At 40.8% G+C, this 17148-nt stretch overlaps 1 protein-coding gene across 5 annotated transcripts in view; it reads left to right on the top strand.

Moving 5' to 3' along the window:
- The window catches only part of PTPN3 (protein tyrosine phosphatase non-receptor type 3), a 335183-nt gene that overhangs the window by 202653 nt on the left and 115382 nt on the right, over window positions 1-17148 (top strand). For all 5 annotated transcript variants that reach the window (XM_006135940.4, XM_075921606.1, XM_075921609.1 and 2 more), the window contains 2 exons: window positions 4190-4324; window positions 5377-5553. In XM_006135940.4, the coding sequence (XP_006136002.1) occupies window positions 4190-4324; window positions 5377-5553 (312 nt within the window). The remainder of the gene's footprint in view (window positions 1-4189; window positions 4325-5376; window positions 5554-17148) is intronic.

Here is a 17148-nt window from a genome sequence, read left to right as displayed (position 1 = left end):
ATTTAAAACAAAAATACAAATAAAACCAAACTTTCAAATTGTCCTGGTTATACCTGCTGTGGGAAAAGAAGAATATGAGCTAGTTGGTATACATATTGCATCTAATTGCAAAAGCCTTTTAAAAGAAATTTTTCTTTTGGGGCAAAAAAAATTATTTTTTTTTTTGAAGTCTGATACATTTGATATAGATATACACATCTTTTGCTACAATTGCTACAGAGGTCTAAAGACAAGTTAGCTCAGAAGAGAATCCAAAGATTGTGGGTACTCAGCGAATCTTTAGTCTTTTTTGGAGCACTCCTCATCAAAGTCAACTCAGGAGAAAAAAAGTGAAAATTTCAGAAAACATTTTCTCAGAATTTGTTATAAAGTGTTTTAAATCCTAGGTATTTGTCAATTGTTAGATATTGTACCAAATTCTTCATTGGGAAGTTTTAGGTGCCATTCTTAATAGCTAGAGGATTTTGACAGTCCCTCCTCTTTTCCCTAAAGCTTCTTGTGTAAATTTAAAAAGTTTTCCACTTCTCCCAGATCCTGGTGGCAGTATTGTGTGATCTGGATCCAATGGATTCTGTACCTCAGAAAAATGCACTCATTAAAAGCCTTACCATATATTTTAAGCAGGCAGCCTTCTCCTTTTCAGTGGTGGTAAACACGCCTGTGAGTCTCCAGTTCCATCAATAAATTGACTATGAAAAAACCTAGAGTTTTCTGCCATCTGGCTAATTAAAATTCTTTTGTTAGTTTTGAAAGACTTTATTAAATTAACTTATTCCAGTAAAATGAAAAATCTTGTTGTTTTCTGCCCAAAGAATGTACTGCTGCCAATCATATGGCCTTTATCTAAAATAATAGACTAGCTACTGGAACTCTTATCATTCTGGGATTTGAGCCAGAACAATTACAGTATGCATGGCTTCAGTTTCAGTAACATGGTGAGCACATAAACTTCAAAAAAATGGACGATAGCCATAGGTTCTAAAGGAGATTTTTCCCCATCCTAACAAATGATCATGGTTTTTTAAAAGAAACACTCTCCCTCCCCCTTCAAAGTCCCCAAACAAGTAAACACCCTCAATTTCCCCTCATTCCTCTTTTTTGCATTCAGATCAAACAGTATGATGGAATATATTAATACCTTGATAATGATCTTGAGATCCAAATTGGATTTTTTTAAAAAGAGATGGTCTAGGAATTATTTTGGGAAAGTTCTATGGCCTGTTTTCCAAAGGAGGTCAGGTGAGATTATCACAGTCCTCCCTTTTGGCCTTAAATATGAGAATAGGATACATTCATTTTCACTTCTAGTTGTGGGCTGATATTCAAGTCAACTTTGAAATGAAGTTTAAAATCATAGATGACAAATCCTTTGATCAGAACTAAAGACACCTAATAAATCAACTTAAAGAATTTTAACTACCATGTGTTCCAGAGAGCAAAATTATGGAAAATGAAATATAATTGTTTAATTAGAATGAGGGAGAATTGTTTCTATCCAATAGTCCACTGCCTATATATTTTTGTGTGTCAGAAAGCCATATGCTCCAGGCTTCATAGCTTTCCAAAGAGAGAAATCTTAACTCGTGCCATGCAAGTTCTATCCAGCAGAGAGCCGGAGGGCAGATTCTCAACTGGAAAAGAGAGCTGCTTCCTAACCTCCACCTCTACCTGCCATACTTAAAATTATTTCCCTCTGTCTTTTTGTTGTGTCACAGATAGTCCCCAAGGAGGAAAAATAAAATAATACATTTTTGCTTTAGTACCTTTTTTGGGGGAAGGAAATGGTAAAACAGTCAGAAAATAAAAATGAAGGAAAATACTATAATAATGTATACAGTCAGGAAACTTACTGCAGAGATCTAAGGATCTTACTATGGGAATTTAGGTCTAGTATGATCTGGATAACTGCTGTAAAGCAGTGCTATTCTGGGTGACCAGTTAGTGTTGAGAGAGTTCATAAATCACAGCCTACATATCCATCCTACGAGTTGTCAAAATGGTGGGAATCCCTGTTACTAATGATATAACATTTAATTGCTATGACCATTTATGAGAAAATGGGCCTAATATATTTCTGATCCTTCGTTTGAGCAGTACTTATTTTTGGCACTGTTCCAGATCCCAGACCTCACATCACTATTACCGCCTCCATTCCACCTACAGTTTTCATGAGAAGTGTAGGACTTTCTCCATGACTCACTCTTAGATGCAGATCATCTTAGCAGTTGAAATTTAAAAAATTAGCAACCAGCCTCCTGCTGAACTCTGCTGCTGTTTTCTTAATAAGCATCTCAGTGGAGTGTGGCCTTATTTTTTCTGAAACTAGGATAAAAATAAAAAATGAGATGTGTGGCTAATCATTAGTTAATATAACGTTACAGTAAAAAATTCATACATAAGACTGTCCTATAATTTACCATGATGCTCACTTTTTTCAAATTAGTGGATGTTAAAGCTGATTGTGTCAATATTGCTTTAATAAACATATGAGAACTTATTCCTTCAAGACACAATAGTTACTCTAATTAGTGTGTGTAACTTTCATAGTATAACATTTGAACAAACATAATTTTTAAGAATGAGGCTCTTAATTATGTACACGAACATTGCCTTATTTTGCCAGTCTTTCTACATCTAGTTTCCTGTCACTTAAATGAGAATTGCATGTAAATGTTTCAGGTCTTAAATGAAGAAAAATTAATTTTTGAGAAAGTTTAGGTAATGATGAAATCGTTGAATTATTAGTTTTAACAAAATAATGACAGCATTAATATTATTTGCCAATTACATCTATTAACTAGATTGGAATTCAGATTTGCAAAACAAAGTAAGAAACTTCTATCTATCTAATATTAAAAAAAACAAAAAACAATTTGGATATGAATTAGTGAACCAAACACGGAAGAACGGCCATATTGGGTCAGGCCAACGGTCCATCTATCCCAGCGGTTCCCAGCCTTTTCCAGATTGGGACCCATTTTGACAATTCAGGAAGACTTGGTGACCTAGAGCAATTCAAAAAATATGTGAATGGCTCCTTAAGAGCCACCTGGGGAGACACCTGGCAACCCTTTTGAAATGTAATGGCGAGCCATATTTGGGACCCGACCCATAGGTTGGGAAACCCTGATCTATCCTGTCTTCAGATACCGGAGGGAGGGAACACAACAAGTAATCCTCACGTAATCTCTCTCCTGTCACCCATTCCCAGACAAACAGAGGCTAGACACACCATTTCTACCTATCCTGGCTAATAGCCATAGATGGACCTAACCACCATGAATCTATCTAGCTCTTTTTTGAACCCACTTAAAGTCCTAGCCTTCATTACATCCTCTGGCAAGGAGTTCCAGAGGTTGACTATGTGCTGAGTGAAGAAAAACTTCCTTTTGTTTGTTTTAAACCTGCTGCCTGTTAATTTCATTTGGCGACTCCTAGTTTTTATATTGTGGAAATAAGTAAATAACTTTTCCTTATTCACTTTTTCCATACCGGTCATAATTTTATAGACCTCTATCATATTCCACCTTAGTCTCCTCTTTTCTAAGATTAAAAGTCCAAGTCTTTTTAATCTCTCTTCATATGGGACCTGTTCCAAACCCCTAATAATTTGTGTTGCCTTTTTCTGAATCTTTTCCAGTGCCAATATATATTTTTGAGATGAATTGACCACATCTTTATGCAGTATTCAAGATGTGGGCGTACCATAGTTTTATATAAAGGCAATAAGATATTTTCTATCTTATTCTCTCTCCCTTTTTTGACTCCTAACATTGTTTGCTTTTTTACTGCTTTTTGACATTGTGTGGATGTTTTCAGAGAATTGACCAGTGACTCCAAGATCTCTTTCTTGAGTAGTTGTAGCCAAATTAGTCCCCATCATACTGTATGTATAGTTGGGATTATTTTTTCCAATGTGCATTACTTTACATTTAGCAACATTACATTTCATTTGCCATTTTGTTGCCCAATCACTTAGTTTGGTGTGATCTTTTTGAAGCTCTTCATAGTCTGCTTTGATCTTAACTATATCTTGCTGAAATGAAAGTGTTTTTCTTCTATCAGGATTTTTGAAGCATTTCCTCTCAGTTGAAATTACAATTACATATGAAATGTATTTACATAAATGTAACTGATTTCATATTCTATATAAAAAGTTATTCTAAAGGGCATTTTTATTTCCTTTCAGGTCTGTAAACAGCCAGTATTTCAGAAAAGTCATAGGTGGAATGGTTTGGAACCCAACTATGAGGAGATCTTTATCTGTTGAAAACCTAGAGACCAAAAGCCTTCCTTCTCGGTCTCCTCCTGTTACCCCTAATTGGTAAACAAAGTTTAAGCCTTACCAAAAAAAACCAAAGGAAAAAAAACAGTTGCTCAATTTTATTGTGCACTTATAATACAGAACATAAAGGCATTGTATATAATTTATTATAGTGTGTATATTTTGTTAAAGTCTAAGTTATTTTAAAACAAGTTATCTACCAAGGAAATTGACCATTATAACACATTTCTGGGAAAAATTAATCAGTTTATTTCTTTGTGAAAGCACTTTCATATTACAGATTTCAGTTAATTTGCTGTGGTTTGTACATTGTATCATCACATGGAACTAACCAAGATTTTAAGAAATATTTAATAATCATTAATATCATACTGGGGTATAATAACAATCTTATATGTAAAACACAGTAGGTGATAATCCTTCTCTGTTCTGCACTAGTGAGGCCTCAGATGGAGTACTGTTTCTAATTCTGAGTGCTACACTTTAGGAAAGATGAGGACAAATTGGAGAGAGTCTACAGTAGAGCAGCAAAAATGAAAAGGTTTAGAAAACCTTTTGTATGAGGAAAGGCTGAAAAACTGGGCATGTTTCATTTCGAGAAGAGAAGACTGATGGGGGATATAAGTCTTCAAATATGTTATGAGCTGTTTATAAAGAGGATAATAATCAATTGTTCTCAATGTCCAGTGAAGGTAGGAGAAATAGCAATGGGTTTAATCTTCAGCAAGGGAGACTTAGGATAGATATTATGAAAAAGTTTCTAACTATAAGGATAGTTAAACACTGCAATAGGCTTTCAAGGGAGGTCATGGAATTCTCATTATTGGAGGGTCTGAAGAACAGATTAGACAAACACGTCATGGATAGTTCTGCTTTATTTTGTTCTTTCTCCGCACAGAGCGCTGGACTTAATGATACCACAAGGTCCCTTCCAGTTCCATACTTGTATAATTGCAACCAATTTTTCTGCTGCTGAAGTGAAACTTAGTGTGCTGTAATTTAGATCTCAGGGCATGTTTTGCAATAGAATTAGTCATTTTAAAAGAATTTTCCAAAGGATTCTGTTTCAACCTACTTGTATTTCTCTTAAGGAGGAGTCCTAGATTGCGTCATGAGATTCGTAAACCACGGCACTCATCCGTAGACAACCTTACAAATGAGATTGCCTATATTACAGAAACAGAGGATGTTTTTTACACATATAAGGGTTCTCCAACGTCAAAGGACAGTGATTCAGAGTTGTTTCAGAACCACAGCTCTCAGAGAAGGTAAGAATCTCTGCACACAACTAGTCATTTGTTTTTTACTTCAGATTTTACAGTAGCTTTAATAGAACTACAATATTACATTGAATTAAAGTAATTACGTACTTAAATCTCTCAGAATTAAGGATTATGCAAAATGTCCCCATTTTTAACATCATAATACTTATATACAAAGGAACATATTTTCATAATATAGCTAAATGAGAGTTTTCTCACTAACTTGGAGAAGGTAATAAAATTACCAGCTATTGCCTGCCTCAAATAATGGTCAGACAAAAGATCTAGAAAAAATCTGTTTTCTAGCTGTCAGCTTGGTCAGAAAATGGAATACGTAAAATGCAGTTTCTCTGTGATGCTAAAAAGATGGCTTCTGGTGAGCTGGATTAGTCGTGTTCATATGTTCTGTGTCACTTGGAGCATTGAGGCTTCCAATCTTAAATGCTATATAGTCCCAGTTTTAAATACACGACATAATTTCTTTTCCAATAAAATTTGAACCTAACCCTTTCTTAGTTCAGAAAGGATGTGTCTACACAGCAAAATTATTTCGGAGTAACGGTCGTTATTCTGAAATAACTATGTGAGCAATAACTACACAACAATTCCGTTATTTTGAAATAATGGACGGCTTATTCCAACTTCTGACAACCTCGTTCTATGAAAGATAACGCCTATTGTGAAATAGTTATTTTGAAATAAGGTGTGTGTAGATGCTCCACTTCTGCTGTTTTGAAATATTTCCTCACCAGGGCCATTCTAAGTGATTCTTCCTGGGGCTCTAAATCGAGATAGCACATGTACATTAAGGAAGCCAGCCTTGGGCTAATTTTGAGGCTTCCCTGCAGTATAGCTGTGCTATTTTGGAATAAGTATTCCGGAATAGTTTATTCCAATATAACTGTGCGGTGTAGACGTAGCCTAAGTGATTGTGGACTGTAGACCTGGACCCATGGATTCCTAGGCAGTGCTGAGATCATGATTGTCACCCAGCAGCTCATCTGATACAGTAGAGAAGGGAGGTAGTGAAAGCTCTAGCTCACAAAGGACCCACCCATGAAGCTTCTGATTGGGGGAAGATGTCTAGTTCCACCCATTGGCGAAGACCATACTTAAACCAGAAAGAGGCATAGGAAGTTGTCTGAGTGACTTTCTAGCTGGCTGCTGCTATGAATCTTGCCTAACTTGCCTGATTGTTGAACTCTGCCTTCCTAGTCTCACCCTCCTAATCCCAGATCCTTGTCTGTTCCTGGTACCTGCTTTCCCACCTCACTCCCAATCCCCCTGATCCTAGACTGTAGTTCAGGTTGAACTTACTCAGTCTAGTACCAGGGAATTTGCCATACCAGTGGAGGTCAATATTGTCCCCTCCAACCCTGGTCACCAGATCCAAAGGCTCCATTCCTAACCTCCAGCTGGGCTCTGCCAGGGCTCCAGGATGCTGGCCCTAGAGCTCAGCTCTTCCCTAGTCCAGCAAGACTCCTGGCCCCAATCTGCCTGTTTTTCCCTGAGAGTTCTCCAGCCCCAGAGCACCCACAGGGTTGCCAACGATGCTGGGCTAGGGGTGTTGATGGACTTGGGAAGTCCGGATTACAGAGGTTCAACCTGTGTACCTTGAGTCTGATGCCAGATTCAGCGTTTTGCTTGGGCCCTGGTTTGACTCTTGTCTCTCTTGTTCTAATTCCTGATGTATAACTATTAGGCTTGAGCCCATGCCCTAGTCCAGAGGTGGGCAATAATTTTTGATGGGGGACCACTTCAAAATTTTGGAAAGTGGTCGAGGGCCGTACTCTTCCATGATATTAATGGACGAGATGTGGCATCTGGGATGAAGGTTGGGTGCAGACGGGAGCTTGGGGTAAGGGGCTGGGGTGCAGGAGGGAGAATGTAGTCTGGGAGGGAGTTGGGAGGAAACAGGCAGTTGTGACCTAGGGCAGGGGACTGGAGTACAGGGGTTTAGGATATGACCTAGGGTAGAAGGAGATTGTGATCTGGGGCATGAGATTGGGGTGTCAGATCTGGGAGGGGATATGGGTACAAGAGGGGGGCAAGGGTTTGGATATATTGATGGGGGGGGCAAAGGGTTGGGGAAGAGAAGGGCTGGAGTGCCAGAAGCAGGATCTGGTCAGGAGACTTACCAGCCAGCAGCCAAACCTGTCTGCCTGCAGAATTAAGGCTTGCAGAGTTTAAAACATTTCCCAGCCAGCCAGCCTTCCTGCCCAGCCATGTGCTTATGTGAATAACTAAGCCAAGGAGATGGGGCAGGGTTCTTCTTGGCTACCTGTTATTCAAGCTCCCATTGGCCAGTTTCTGGCCAGAAACCAGCTAATGGGATTGTGTTTGGGGGCAGGGGCAGCTCCTGAAGTGTTCCCCCCTTCCCAATAGTTTTGAAACAGAAACAGGGCCCAGCAGCCACATTTCTCAGTGGATCCAGCCCACAGGCCATATTTTGCCTATGCTTGCCTTAGTCCCTACAGGTTCATAGATGAAATTTAGATTTCAACAAAGTGGACATACAGTGCTTCTGCTGTTCTTAGAGCTTAGTTTCCCATAGTTTTCAAAGCTGGGTCCCATTTAGGAAAATGACATCAATACTCTCTCTTAGCTTGGCCATATGATGGTAAAGGTGTACATATCTTAATTTTTAAATCTTTTGAGCTACATTGGGTATTCTTCTTACATTTTAAGAAACAGTGTTAATAGAAGGTTTTCAAAACACCTATCACTGTAATTATCATAGACAAATTCACTTTGTCAACCAAATCATTCAGTTCTCACTGTAAACCCTGAGATTCAAGCATTTTTTCTCCATTTTGGAAGATGGCAGAATTTCTACAGTAAGATCACAAAAATGGTTAACTGTAAAATAGGAAAAAACCACAGAAGTTAAGATGTTAAATGCATTACCTTGTACACTTGAGTAAGAACATTGCCTGCTTATGAACATCTCCCACAAAAGTGGGACTGAATACCAGCAAATTAAATTGAATATTAGCTGTGCATGCAACAATCATCATAGTACATAAAACTATGTAATGTGTCACTTTTTGTGTAAATAATCATAAATAGGAGGCCTTGTCCTCCTACAGCAAAAGTGTAAAAAGAAGTGACAGACAAATTATGCCCTTTCAGCAGCCTTTCATTTCCAAGTTCCTTTAAAAAGAGTTTCTGGGAACATTTAGTAATTCAGGATATCTTCATATGAGATCATGTTTTTACCTTGAGCAATATATCTTGGGTCTTTTGATTTTTGTTTTTACATTAATGTGTGTATGTGGTCATGCTGCTAATATTAATTTTATGTCTTCAAATAAAGATACACTAATATGAGAGTTACACTTTCTCAGCACTGCGCATTACAGTAGTAATCTGTTTTTGGCCTTTTATTAATTGTAGAGGCTTGGAAGTGTTTAGCAGCTGAGTAAAAGGGATTATGCAGATGGTAAAAGAGTTAATGGGAGCAGAGGTGGCAGTTCCTGAGCAGACATTAGGAGATGTGGATGGTGGGAGTGCTTCTACACTGCACTTTAACTCGAAATAAGCAATTTGAGCTATGCAAATTGCGGTCTTATTTCAATGTTATTTCAGAATAGCTTATTTTGAAATTTGGTGCTGTCTGCACAGCACTTATTTGGAAATGAATCTCTGTTCCAAAATGTCTCTTGCTTCTTGTGGAATGAGGTGTACAAGAACGTCAGAATAGCGAGCCCATTATATTTTGAAATAACGGGGACTCTGAAAGACGCAGAATAGCTTTTTTGGGGTACCTCTGGTATCCTGAAATAGTGCTGCAGTGTAGTTGTAGCCCTTCGAGAAAAAGCGATGAGGGATGAGAGGGCAAGTGCAGAAGACGACACAGTTGATTGAAAGGTAGGGCTTAGTAGCCACTTTGACAGAAATATACAATGGCCAGCAGCATTGGTTCTGCCCTGATGTCTCCTCTTCATTTTGCCTGTAGCTGTTTATCCTCTGTTCATTTTGCTTTGTTTTGTTCCAGTATTGTCTCTTCCCTTTCTTTTACTTTTTTGTACTGGTTGGTTGTCTTGGTAAATAGTATGAAAAGAGCTTATTTTTGTGGTATTTCTTGCATGTTGAGAACAGTGTTCCAAGTTTCACTGAGAATACCACAGTTTTTTTTTTTAAATATGACTTTTGATGATAAATGGACCAGAATACCAAACTGAGGTTGTATCCTAGCAATTTAGTTTAAATTGTGATTAAACATACAGGGTAAAAACATCACCATTAGCTCACAAAATCAGATGCTAGTGAGTTTATACATATCTCCAGTATTGTCTGGTTGTCTTAGGCTGTGTGGCCGAGCTGAGAGTGCAGCTCTTACTTTAGAACAGAATTATACCATGTGTATATAGGGATGAAAACAATGAGCTACGTTTTGACTATGTTGTACAACTGAGAAAAATATTAATTATATGATATATAGAACTGTGTTGAAACTTACTCAGTGCTCCTATGTATATTTTGTATTGAGTGTCAGATATTGTGTGCATGTGTGTGAGCAAACAAATTATCCTTTTACTAGTTAGCTCCAGGCTTAAAAGGTCATAGAGTTAGATGGGTAGGTAACAGTCTTTCCTTTAGCTCCGTATTCTAATCCTTAGTTTTCTGGTGTGTTGTTTATTGTGGAGGGCCTCTTCACAGCAAGGTTTATTTTGATCCCTTTTTGTAACAACAGAAAAAAGATGGAGAGAAAAAATACTGTCCATGCTTTCACACATTAATCTTAATTGTTTGTTAATTCACGCTCTGAAACAAATCTCTTCTGAAAATTTTCTGATTGTAATGTTAAATTCGCTATTTTTCAATAGATGTTCTTGGTCTAAATCTTGTGAGTTTGAAATTTCAACCTGAAAAAATAGACAACATTCTCAATGATTGCAGTTGGTGGTGATGGTGAAATAAGCCTAATGAAGAATATGTTAAACATAGTATTGAATACAAATAAATCAAATGCATTAAATAAAAACATATAAGAACTAAGGGTGTGTCTAGACTACAGAGTTTTGTCGACAAAAGTGGACTTTTGTCGACAAAACTATACCTGCGTCTACAGTACTGCTGAGTTCTGTCGACATAACGTCGACAGAACTCAGCAGTTTTGTCGACGCTGGTAAACCTCATTTTACGAGGCATAACGCCTTCTGTCGACAGAGTTTCTGTCGACAGAAGGTGTTATTGAATGTAAACTGTCCTTTGCGTCTACACTACCATGTCGACAAAGCACCTTGCTTTGTCGACAGAACTGAATGTATTGTAGACGCTCTTTGTCGACAGAAGTTTTGTCGACAGTATCTGTGGACAAAACTTCTGTTGACAAAAGCCTGTAGTCTAGACGTACCCATAGTCTTTGTTGTCAACAGTTGTTTCAATAACTAAAGTGAAGGTACTGGACTGGTATTTTCTCAAGTGTTTTTTTGACCCTCTATATAGTAAACATGGGGGTGGTACAACAGTTATAGCTGGGGCCTTTTTCCTGGGAGATTGTTTTCAAATACAAATTTAAAGTTACTAACCAATAAGCATTATTAGTTGAGCAATTCATTTTAGTTATATAATCTGAGCTCTTCATCTATTTATATAAAAAACTAACTTTCAATGTTTCTTTTGCAAAAGCAAATAAAGATGTAAAGCAGGATCAATCTGACAGAACAGGCTTCCATTAGTTACTATTCTGCCTCTGAGAGCTTCATTTTAAACTGTGAAAGTGATTTTAAAAAAATCCCTCAATATAACTGATGTTACAAGAACATTTTTTCTTTATTTTCATTTGATTTAGCTAAAAAATTAAGAAGCATATAGCTAAAGCCCTTGGCACCTTTAAATGTGAGTCAAAGATATAATCATAAAACAGTTTGCATCGTGCAGTCAAACCATAAGGAACTGACTAATCCGTGCATTGCTGTTTTTATAAAGTTAAGATGATACCATTGAAAGATTATAAAGTAGCAATTTTGAAATTCCCCAGTCTTTTATTTCTCCTTTGAGCATTTAAAAAGGAACAGAGAAGAGTACTAACTTCCTTTTATTATCCTACCGATGTGTAACTCATCCTGATCTAGAGGAGCCATCATTAGAAATAAAGAAGTAGAGAGCTCTCTGTTTCCATTCAGTCCTTAACTTTTCTTCTGAGACTGTTTAAAAAAAAATTGACAATTAATGCCATCCATGGTAGTGGGGGAGTGAATATGGAAACATATGTTGATGTGGAAACAAAGGAACCATTGGTATCAAACTGCTGGCAGATAGGGACAGCTTTCCATTGTTGGACTCTTCACTTGGACCTAAACTTTAAAATTGATTTCCAGTCACACAGCTAAAGTTCTGCTGCTTGCTTTTTGTAAACTGTGAATTAAGAAAAGCGCGCTAGTTGAGTTATAACTTAAATCAAATGCAGAGGGAGTCCCCATCAACTGTTTGAATATGCTTTGTCCTTTATTAAATGTATTCCTACTTGTTATGCATTCCTTAGCACAAGTGTGTGTGTCTCTCCATAGACATTACATATTTACAAATTGGTATGGAATTGGTTTATTCATTTGCATAAGAGTCCAGCATTTGACTTGCAATGTGCTCATTCATCTGACACATTTCTCCGTTCACCATGTTCTTGCCCATGTCTCCACTTAAACTTTTTGGAAAAAAAAGTTCTACATTTGTCCTAGACCCCTAGTTTGCAACTTGTGAAGTCAATATTACTGGGTTGTTTGGGGCGGGCGGGAGGAGAGGAAGGGGTTGAAAGAGTGGTGCTGGGGAAATTTAAATTACAATGGAAACTATTGCAGTATAAACTATACAGAGTGGCTTGCACTGCTTTATTACTTCTAAGAAATTAGGTTGAAATTAAGGTCTGCTTTTTAACCCTCGAATTTACAAAGTCAAAGGTGTCTGTCCTCACCGGGCACATGAAGTCAATGGAGTGCATCCCCAGTAGTGTGGCTACCTTCAGCTTTAACAGTGATGCACTTTGGGTAGCCGTTCCACAGTTCCTGCTGACCCTTTGCATTCTGGGTTAGGCTCCCAGTGCCTGATGAGACAATAACATGATGGTGGTTCTGGGTACATGTCGTCAGCCCCTCATAATGCACTTATCTATTCCTTCACTCCCTGCTTAAGAACAATGGCAAGCAATCTGTGTGCCCTGTTTTCCCTAGTTATTTGTGCAGGTATCTTAGCAGGGCAGACTGCTGTGGCAGGCATTATAAACAGGTCACCCTTATGCTGTGGTTTCTCCAGGAGCTGCTGGAGCAAGGAAGAACGTGAGGCGGCAACGAACACAGACGTGCAGGAACCATTGAATTGAGTGACTGGCAAATGCCGCTAGCATTTGATCCTCTGGACACACTGGAACATTGGTTCTGGTGCCATGACACAAACACAGACTGGTGGGGTCACATTGTGCCTTTGGCCATTTAAAGGGACACTTTTGGAGTTTATCACCTAGGTTACATTTTCTGGCCGGGACGGGGTTTGAGGCAAATAATCTACCCGCTAATTATGAACTGCTAGACACAAGGGCAATAGAGCACATTGTGGATCACTGCAAATCAGAGAGGCTTTGAAAACCAGTTCTGTGGCAGTGATGTGACAGTCATGTATGTTGCTCTTAATACCCTTAAAACCCTCTGCATTACATGTATTGACCTGTATACTGTCTCCCATGCAACTATTGACACAAACAGTAAAGATCCTGCTCTGAAATAACGCATTTTTGAGGAAACACAGAGAACAGAAAGGGAATTCAGAGTGTGAGCTCTGATTGGGGCGTGTAGAAGGCTCAAGGCAAGAGGAATATTACAATCCTCCTGGGTAGGGCTGACGGGGCCGCAGCAGGCAGGATTTTTTGTTGAGCAAAAAAAAAAAACCACAGCACACAAAAAGAGTCACAGCCCCTTTAAATCCCCAGCCTTCCCGCCAAACTCTGGGACCGACTCTGCGCTTGACTCACCCCTCCTGCAGCGCAGGGAAGCCACCGCTCTCCTCCTCTGGGGATGACGCCCCCTCACGCAGTGCGCCCGGCACGCCAGCACACTTCCGGCTTTAGGGCACGGGGCCCTCTTAGGCGTGGGGCCCTATTCGGGGGGAATCGGGCAAATCGGCCTAAAGCCGGCCCTGCTCCTGGGTAGCAATCAAAGCTGTGGAAACATCCCTGGGAGTTGAGAGGAAGGCAGCCTGTGACTTCCCTTTGATCCCTCCCCCCTCATTCTTGGCCACCTGGGAGAGGAGGGTATGGAACTTGGTGAGGAGAGCACGTGATTTATCATAATAAATCTGTGCACCAGATGCTCTTCCTGCACCTCTACCAGGTGCCTCACCAGCTTTGTTTACTCCTCCACGTGCCTCAGCCTCTCATCTAGCTCATGTTCCCAGCAGGCTCTCCACTCCTCCTGTTCAGTGTGTGTGATCTGTAACATTGTTCTCCTCCATGAGTTCAGTTGTGCTCTGTCAGTGTGGGCGGATTGCATTTGCTCATTAGACATTTCATCCCGTGTACTTTTTTTTTCGCCTGCTGATCTGTGATAGCCTGAAGTGCTGGAGGATCTGTGGGAGTGGGTAACAGATTCACTGTTGCAGCTGCATTGGTGGAAAAAAATCAAGGGTAGACTTTAGAGAAGATACATTGTAAAACACAGACAATTAACTCAATTACAGTGAAAGGCACTTTGCTGCAAAAAAAGGCATGCTTTATGTACAATGCCAAAGTTATTTTAAGCACGTACCAGGCAGGTAGAAGATGCAGCACAGGGCAGCTGGACTTGGTTTGGTAGCAGGCATGTAACAGGTTGCAGTTTTTGTTCTTTTGCATCACTTTGAAAATATTTGACAGAGTGCTTGCAAAGTACAGCCTCCATGGCTATCTAAGCGTCTGTGTTTGCAACAAGGGACTGCATTTGTAAGGGGTCCTGCAAGGGTCAGGAACCTGGGTGGCTTTGTAGGGGATCATGTTACCAGTGTGTGTTTGCCACCCGTGTATGCAGGCGGGGGAACCTGTTCTCTGGAATAATCCCTCCCAGCCTTTTGCAAAGAGGACAGCAAACCTGAGGTCATGATTTGTTGGGGATGAGCAAACGGAGGTGGATTGCCTCACTGCTATTGATTAGAAAGCTTCCAGTATTTCATCCAGGTTGCCATGTGCAACATCAGTCTTCTCTGAATTAAAGAGCATGATGGGGAACAGATGCTGACTGAATGTGCCCAGAAACCTGGACCTTATGCTGCAATGCTTTGTGCTGCAAAGATGCCAGATCACTTAGTCCTGGGTTGGTACAGAAAGGTGATCTATCTATGGATGACGGAATAAGACAGGCCTCCCCAGGAATCTTGTGAGAAGGATGAAAGAATTCCTCTGAAAGCTTTATGGAGATGTGCAGGGAGGATTTCTGCTCTTTCTCCAGACAGGTTCACAAACATTTTCAGGCATCAGGTACAGAGTGGCTGCCACTGTACCTCTCAGGGCAGATCAAACAGATAAAACCCAATTACATTTATCCACGGTAGCATGACTAAAAATGTGAGCTCACCAGAAGTGCCCTCCCTGCCGTCAGGATCAGGCAGCAATAAGTCCTGGGAGGGGATGCCCCCAAAATGTAAAAAACTTTGAGATTGGATCCTCTGCTTGACTGCTGTGCATTTTCCTCCTCCTTCTCCTCATCTACAATTTCCTCATAGGGTGTGTCTAGACTACTGAGTTTTGTCGACAAAAGTGGTCTTTTGTCGACAAAACTATACCTGCGTCTACACTACCGCTGAGTTCTGTCGACATAATGTCGACAGAACTCAGCAGTTTTGTCGACGCTGGTAAACCTCATTTTACGAGGCATAACACCTTCTGTTGACAGAGTTCTGTTGACAGAAGGTGTTATTGCCTGTAGGGTTGCGTCTAGACTACAGGGTTTTGTCGACAAAGCAGCTTCTGTTGACAAAACTTATGTTGACGTAAGCCTGTAGTCTAGACATACTCTAAGGTGCCGCAGGACTAACAGTTGTTTTTAAGGAATTATCTGTTAAATTGTAGGGGACTCTCAAAACCCATGGTGTTATCAGAAAACATTGTAGAGATGAGAGGTTTGTGTTTGCATCTAATATACACAAAAATCTATAGTTTTGTCTCAAAACTATGTATCGTTACTATAAGGGTTTGTCTTTAAAGGGTGTTTCCCAAGATATTTTAAATTCAGTAGGTGTTTAGTTTGCGGTTCTTGGATGATTTATATTATTTCCTGCACGTCTGACCTTATTTTCTATGGGGGGAAGAAGTAGGAGGCATAGCACAGAATGTCTTCTCAAAGTTTTCATACTTTCTTTTTATTTCCATATGTGAAAATATAAGTGTGGGATTTTATGAATGTGGGGTTAGTTTTCATGGGTTTACAGTTTTGGTGGGACACATGTTGAGAACCTGTTATCCTACCATTTGGGTACAAGCCATTACAGACTAGAGCCGTTACATTTCATTACATTTCTATGCGCCCGCCAAGTGCTCAGGGCTGGCCTGGCCTCGGGCACGTGGCGCATGCGCGGTGCTGGAGCCGGCCCCGGGCGCGTGGCGCACGGTGAGCGCCGGCCCCGGGGGCGCCGCGGATTCACCCCCTGCAGCGCATGGGGGGGGGGGGAGAGCGCTAGCGCCGGCCCTAGGCGCACGGCGCTTGGGGAGAGAGCGCTAGCGCCGGGCGCGCGGCGCTTGGGGAGAGAGCGCTAGCGCCGGCCCCGGGCGCGCGGCGCTGGGGGGAGAGAGCGCCGGCCCCGGGTGTGCGGCGCTTGAGGGGAGAGTGCCTGCCCCAGAATGCAGCTATGGGGGAGCCCCCCCCCCGGGCGCCCGGCGGACGAACGGCCACGCCCCCTGGCACCCGGCAACCCCAAATGGTTGGGGACCACTGGACTAGAGCATGGAACTGGCATGTAGGCTTCAAGAAACCATCTGTTCCTCTTAGCACAGGTCGGCAATCTTTCCAATCTAAAGAGCCAAACTGCATCAAAATTCAGAACAATTGGTCTTCAAAGAGCCGTATAAGAATGCTAAATTGCATGACTGAAAATATATAACTTAATATTATTGATAACTGACATGATGATGAATAATATAATAAATGAAACCTTGTACTCATAGTCTTAATGTTATGGGACTTCTGCTGCTGCAGAGGGTGGGGGCAGGAGTCAGGGTTGGAGTATATGAGGGGCTTAGGGAAGGGGGTTAGTATGTGTGGGAGGTGCAGGAGGCAGGGCAGGGTGCTAGGGGTAGGAAATAGAATATGAGGGGAGGAGTCCTAGGGCTGAATTACCTTACCTGGCCAAGGCTGGGTGGCTGGACAAGGGGACGGGTTAGTATTGCTGCAGCCGGATCATGGCCTCCCCTCCTACCTGTGCCACAGCAGGGGGTGGGCCTCCACCAGCCCTTCCTGTGGTCACATGTAGGCTGGACCACAGGGCCTGCCCCATGATCGAGGCTGGGGACAGGATGCTGCGGCCAGATGGCGACTGGGCCCCAATTGGGGTTTTGTTGGCCAGGCTTCATTTTTAATGTAGTAAAATATTATGTCCAGTGCAAAAGGTTTCTACATTATCTTCATGGTGGGGTGGGAAACC

This window comes from Pelodiscus sinensis, chromosome 2 (genome assembly GCF_049634645.1).
Source record: "Pelodiscus sinensis isolate JC-2024 chromosome 2, ASM4963464v1, whole genome shotgun sequence".
NCBI classification, from domain to species: Eukaryota; Metazoa; Chordata; order Testudines; family Trionychidae; genus Pelodiscus; species Pelodiscus sinensis.
The sequence above is the reverse complement of the archived record's forward strand: the minus strand, read 5'-3'. Positions and strand labels throughout refer to the sequence as shown.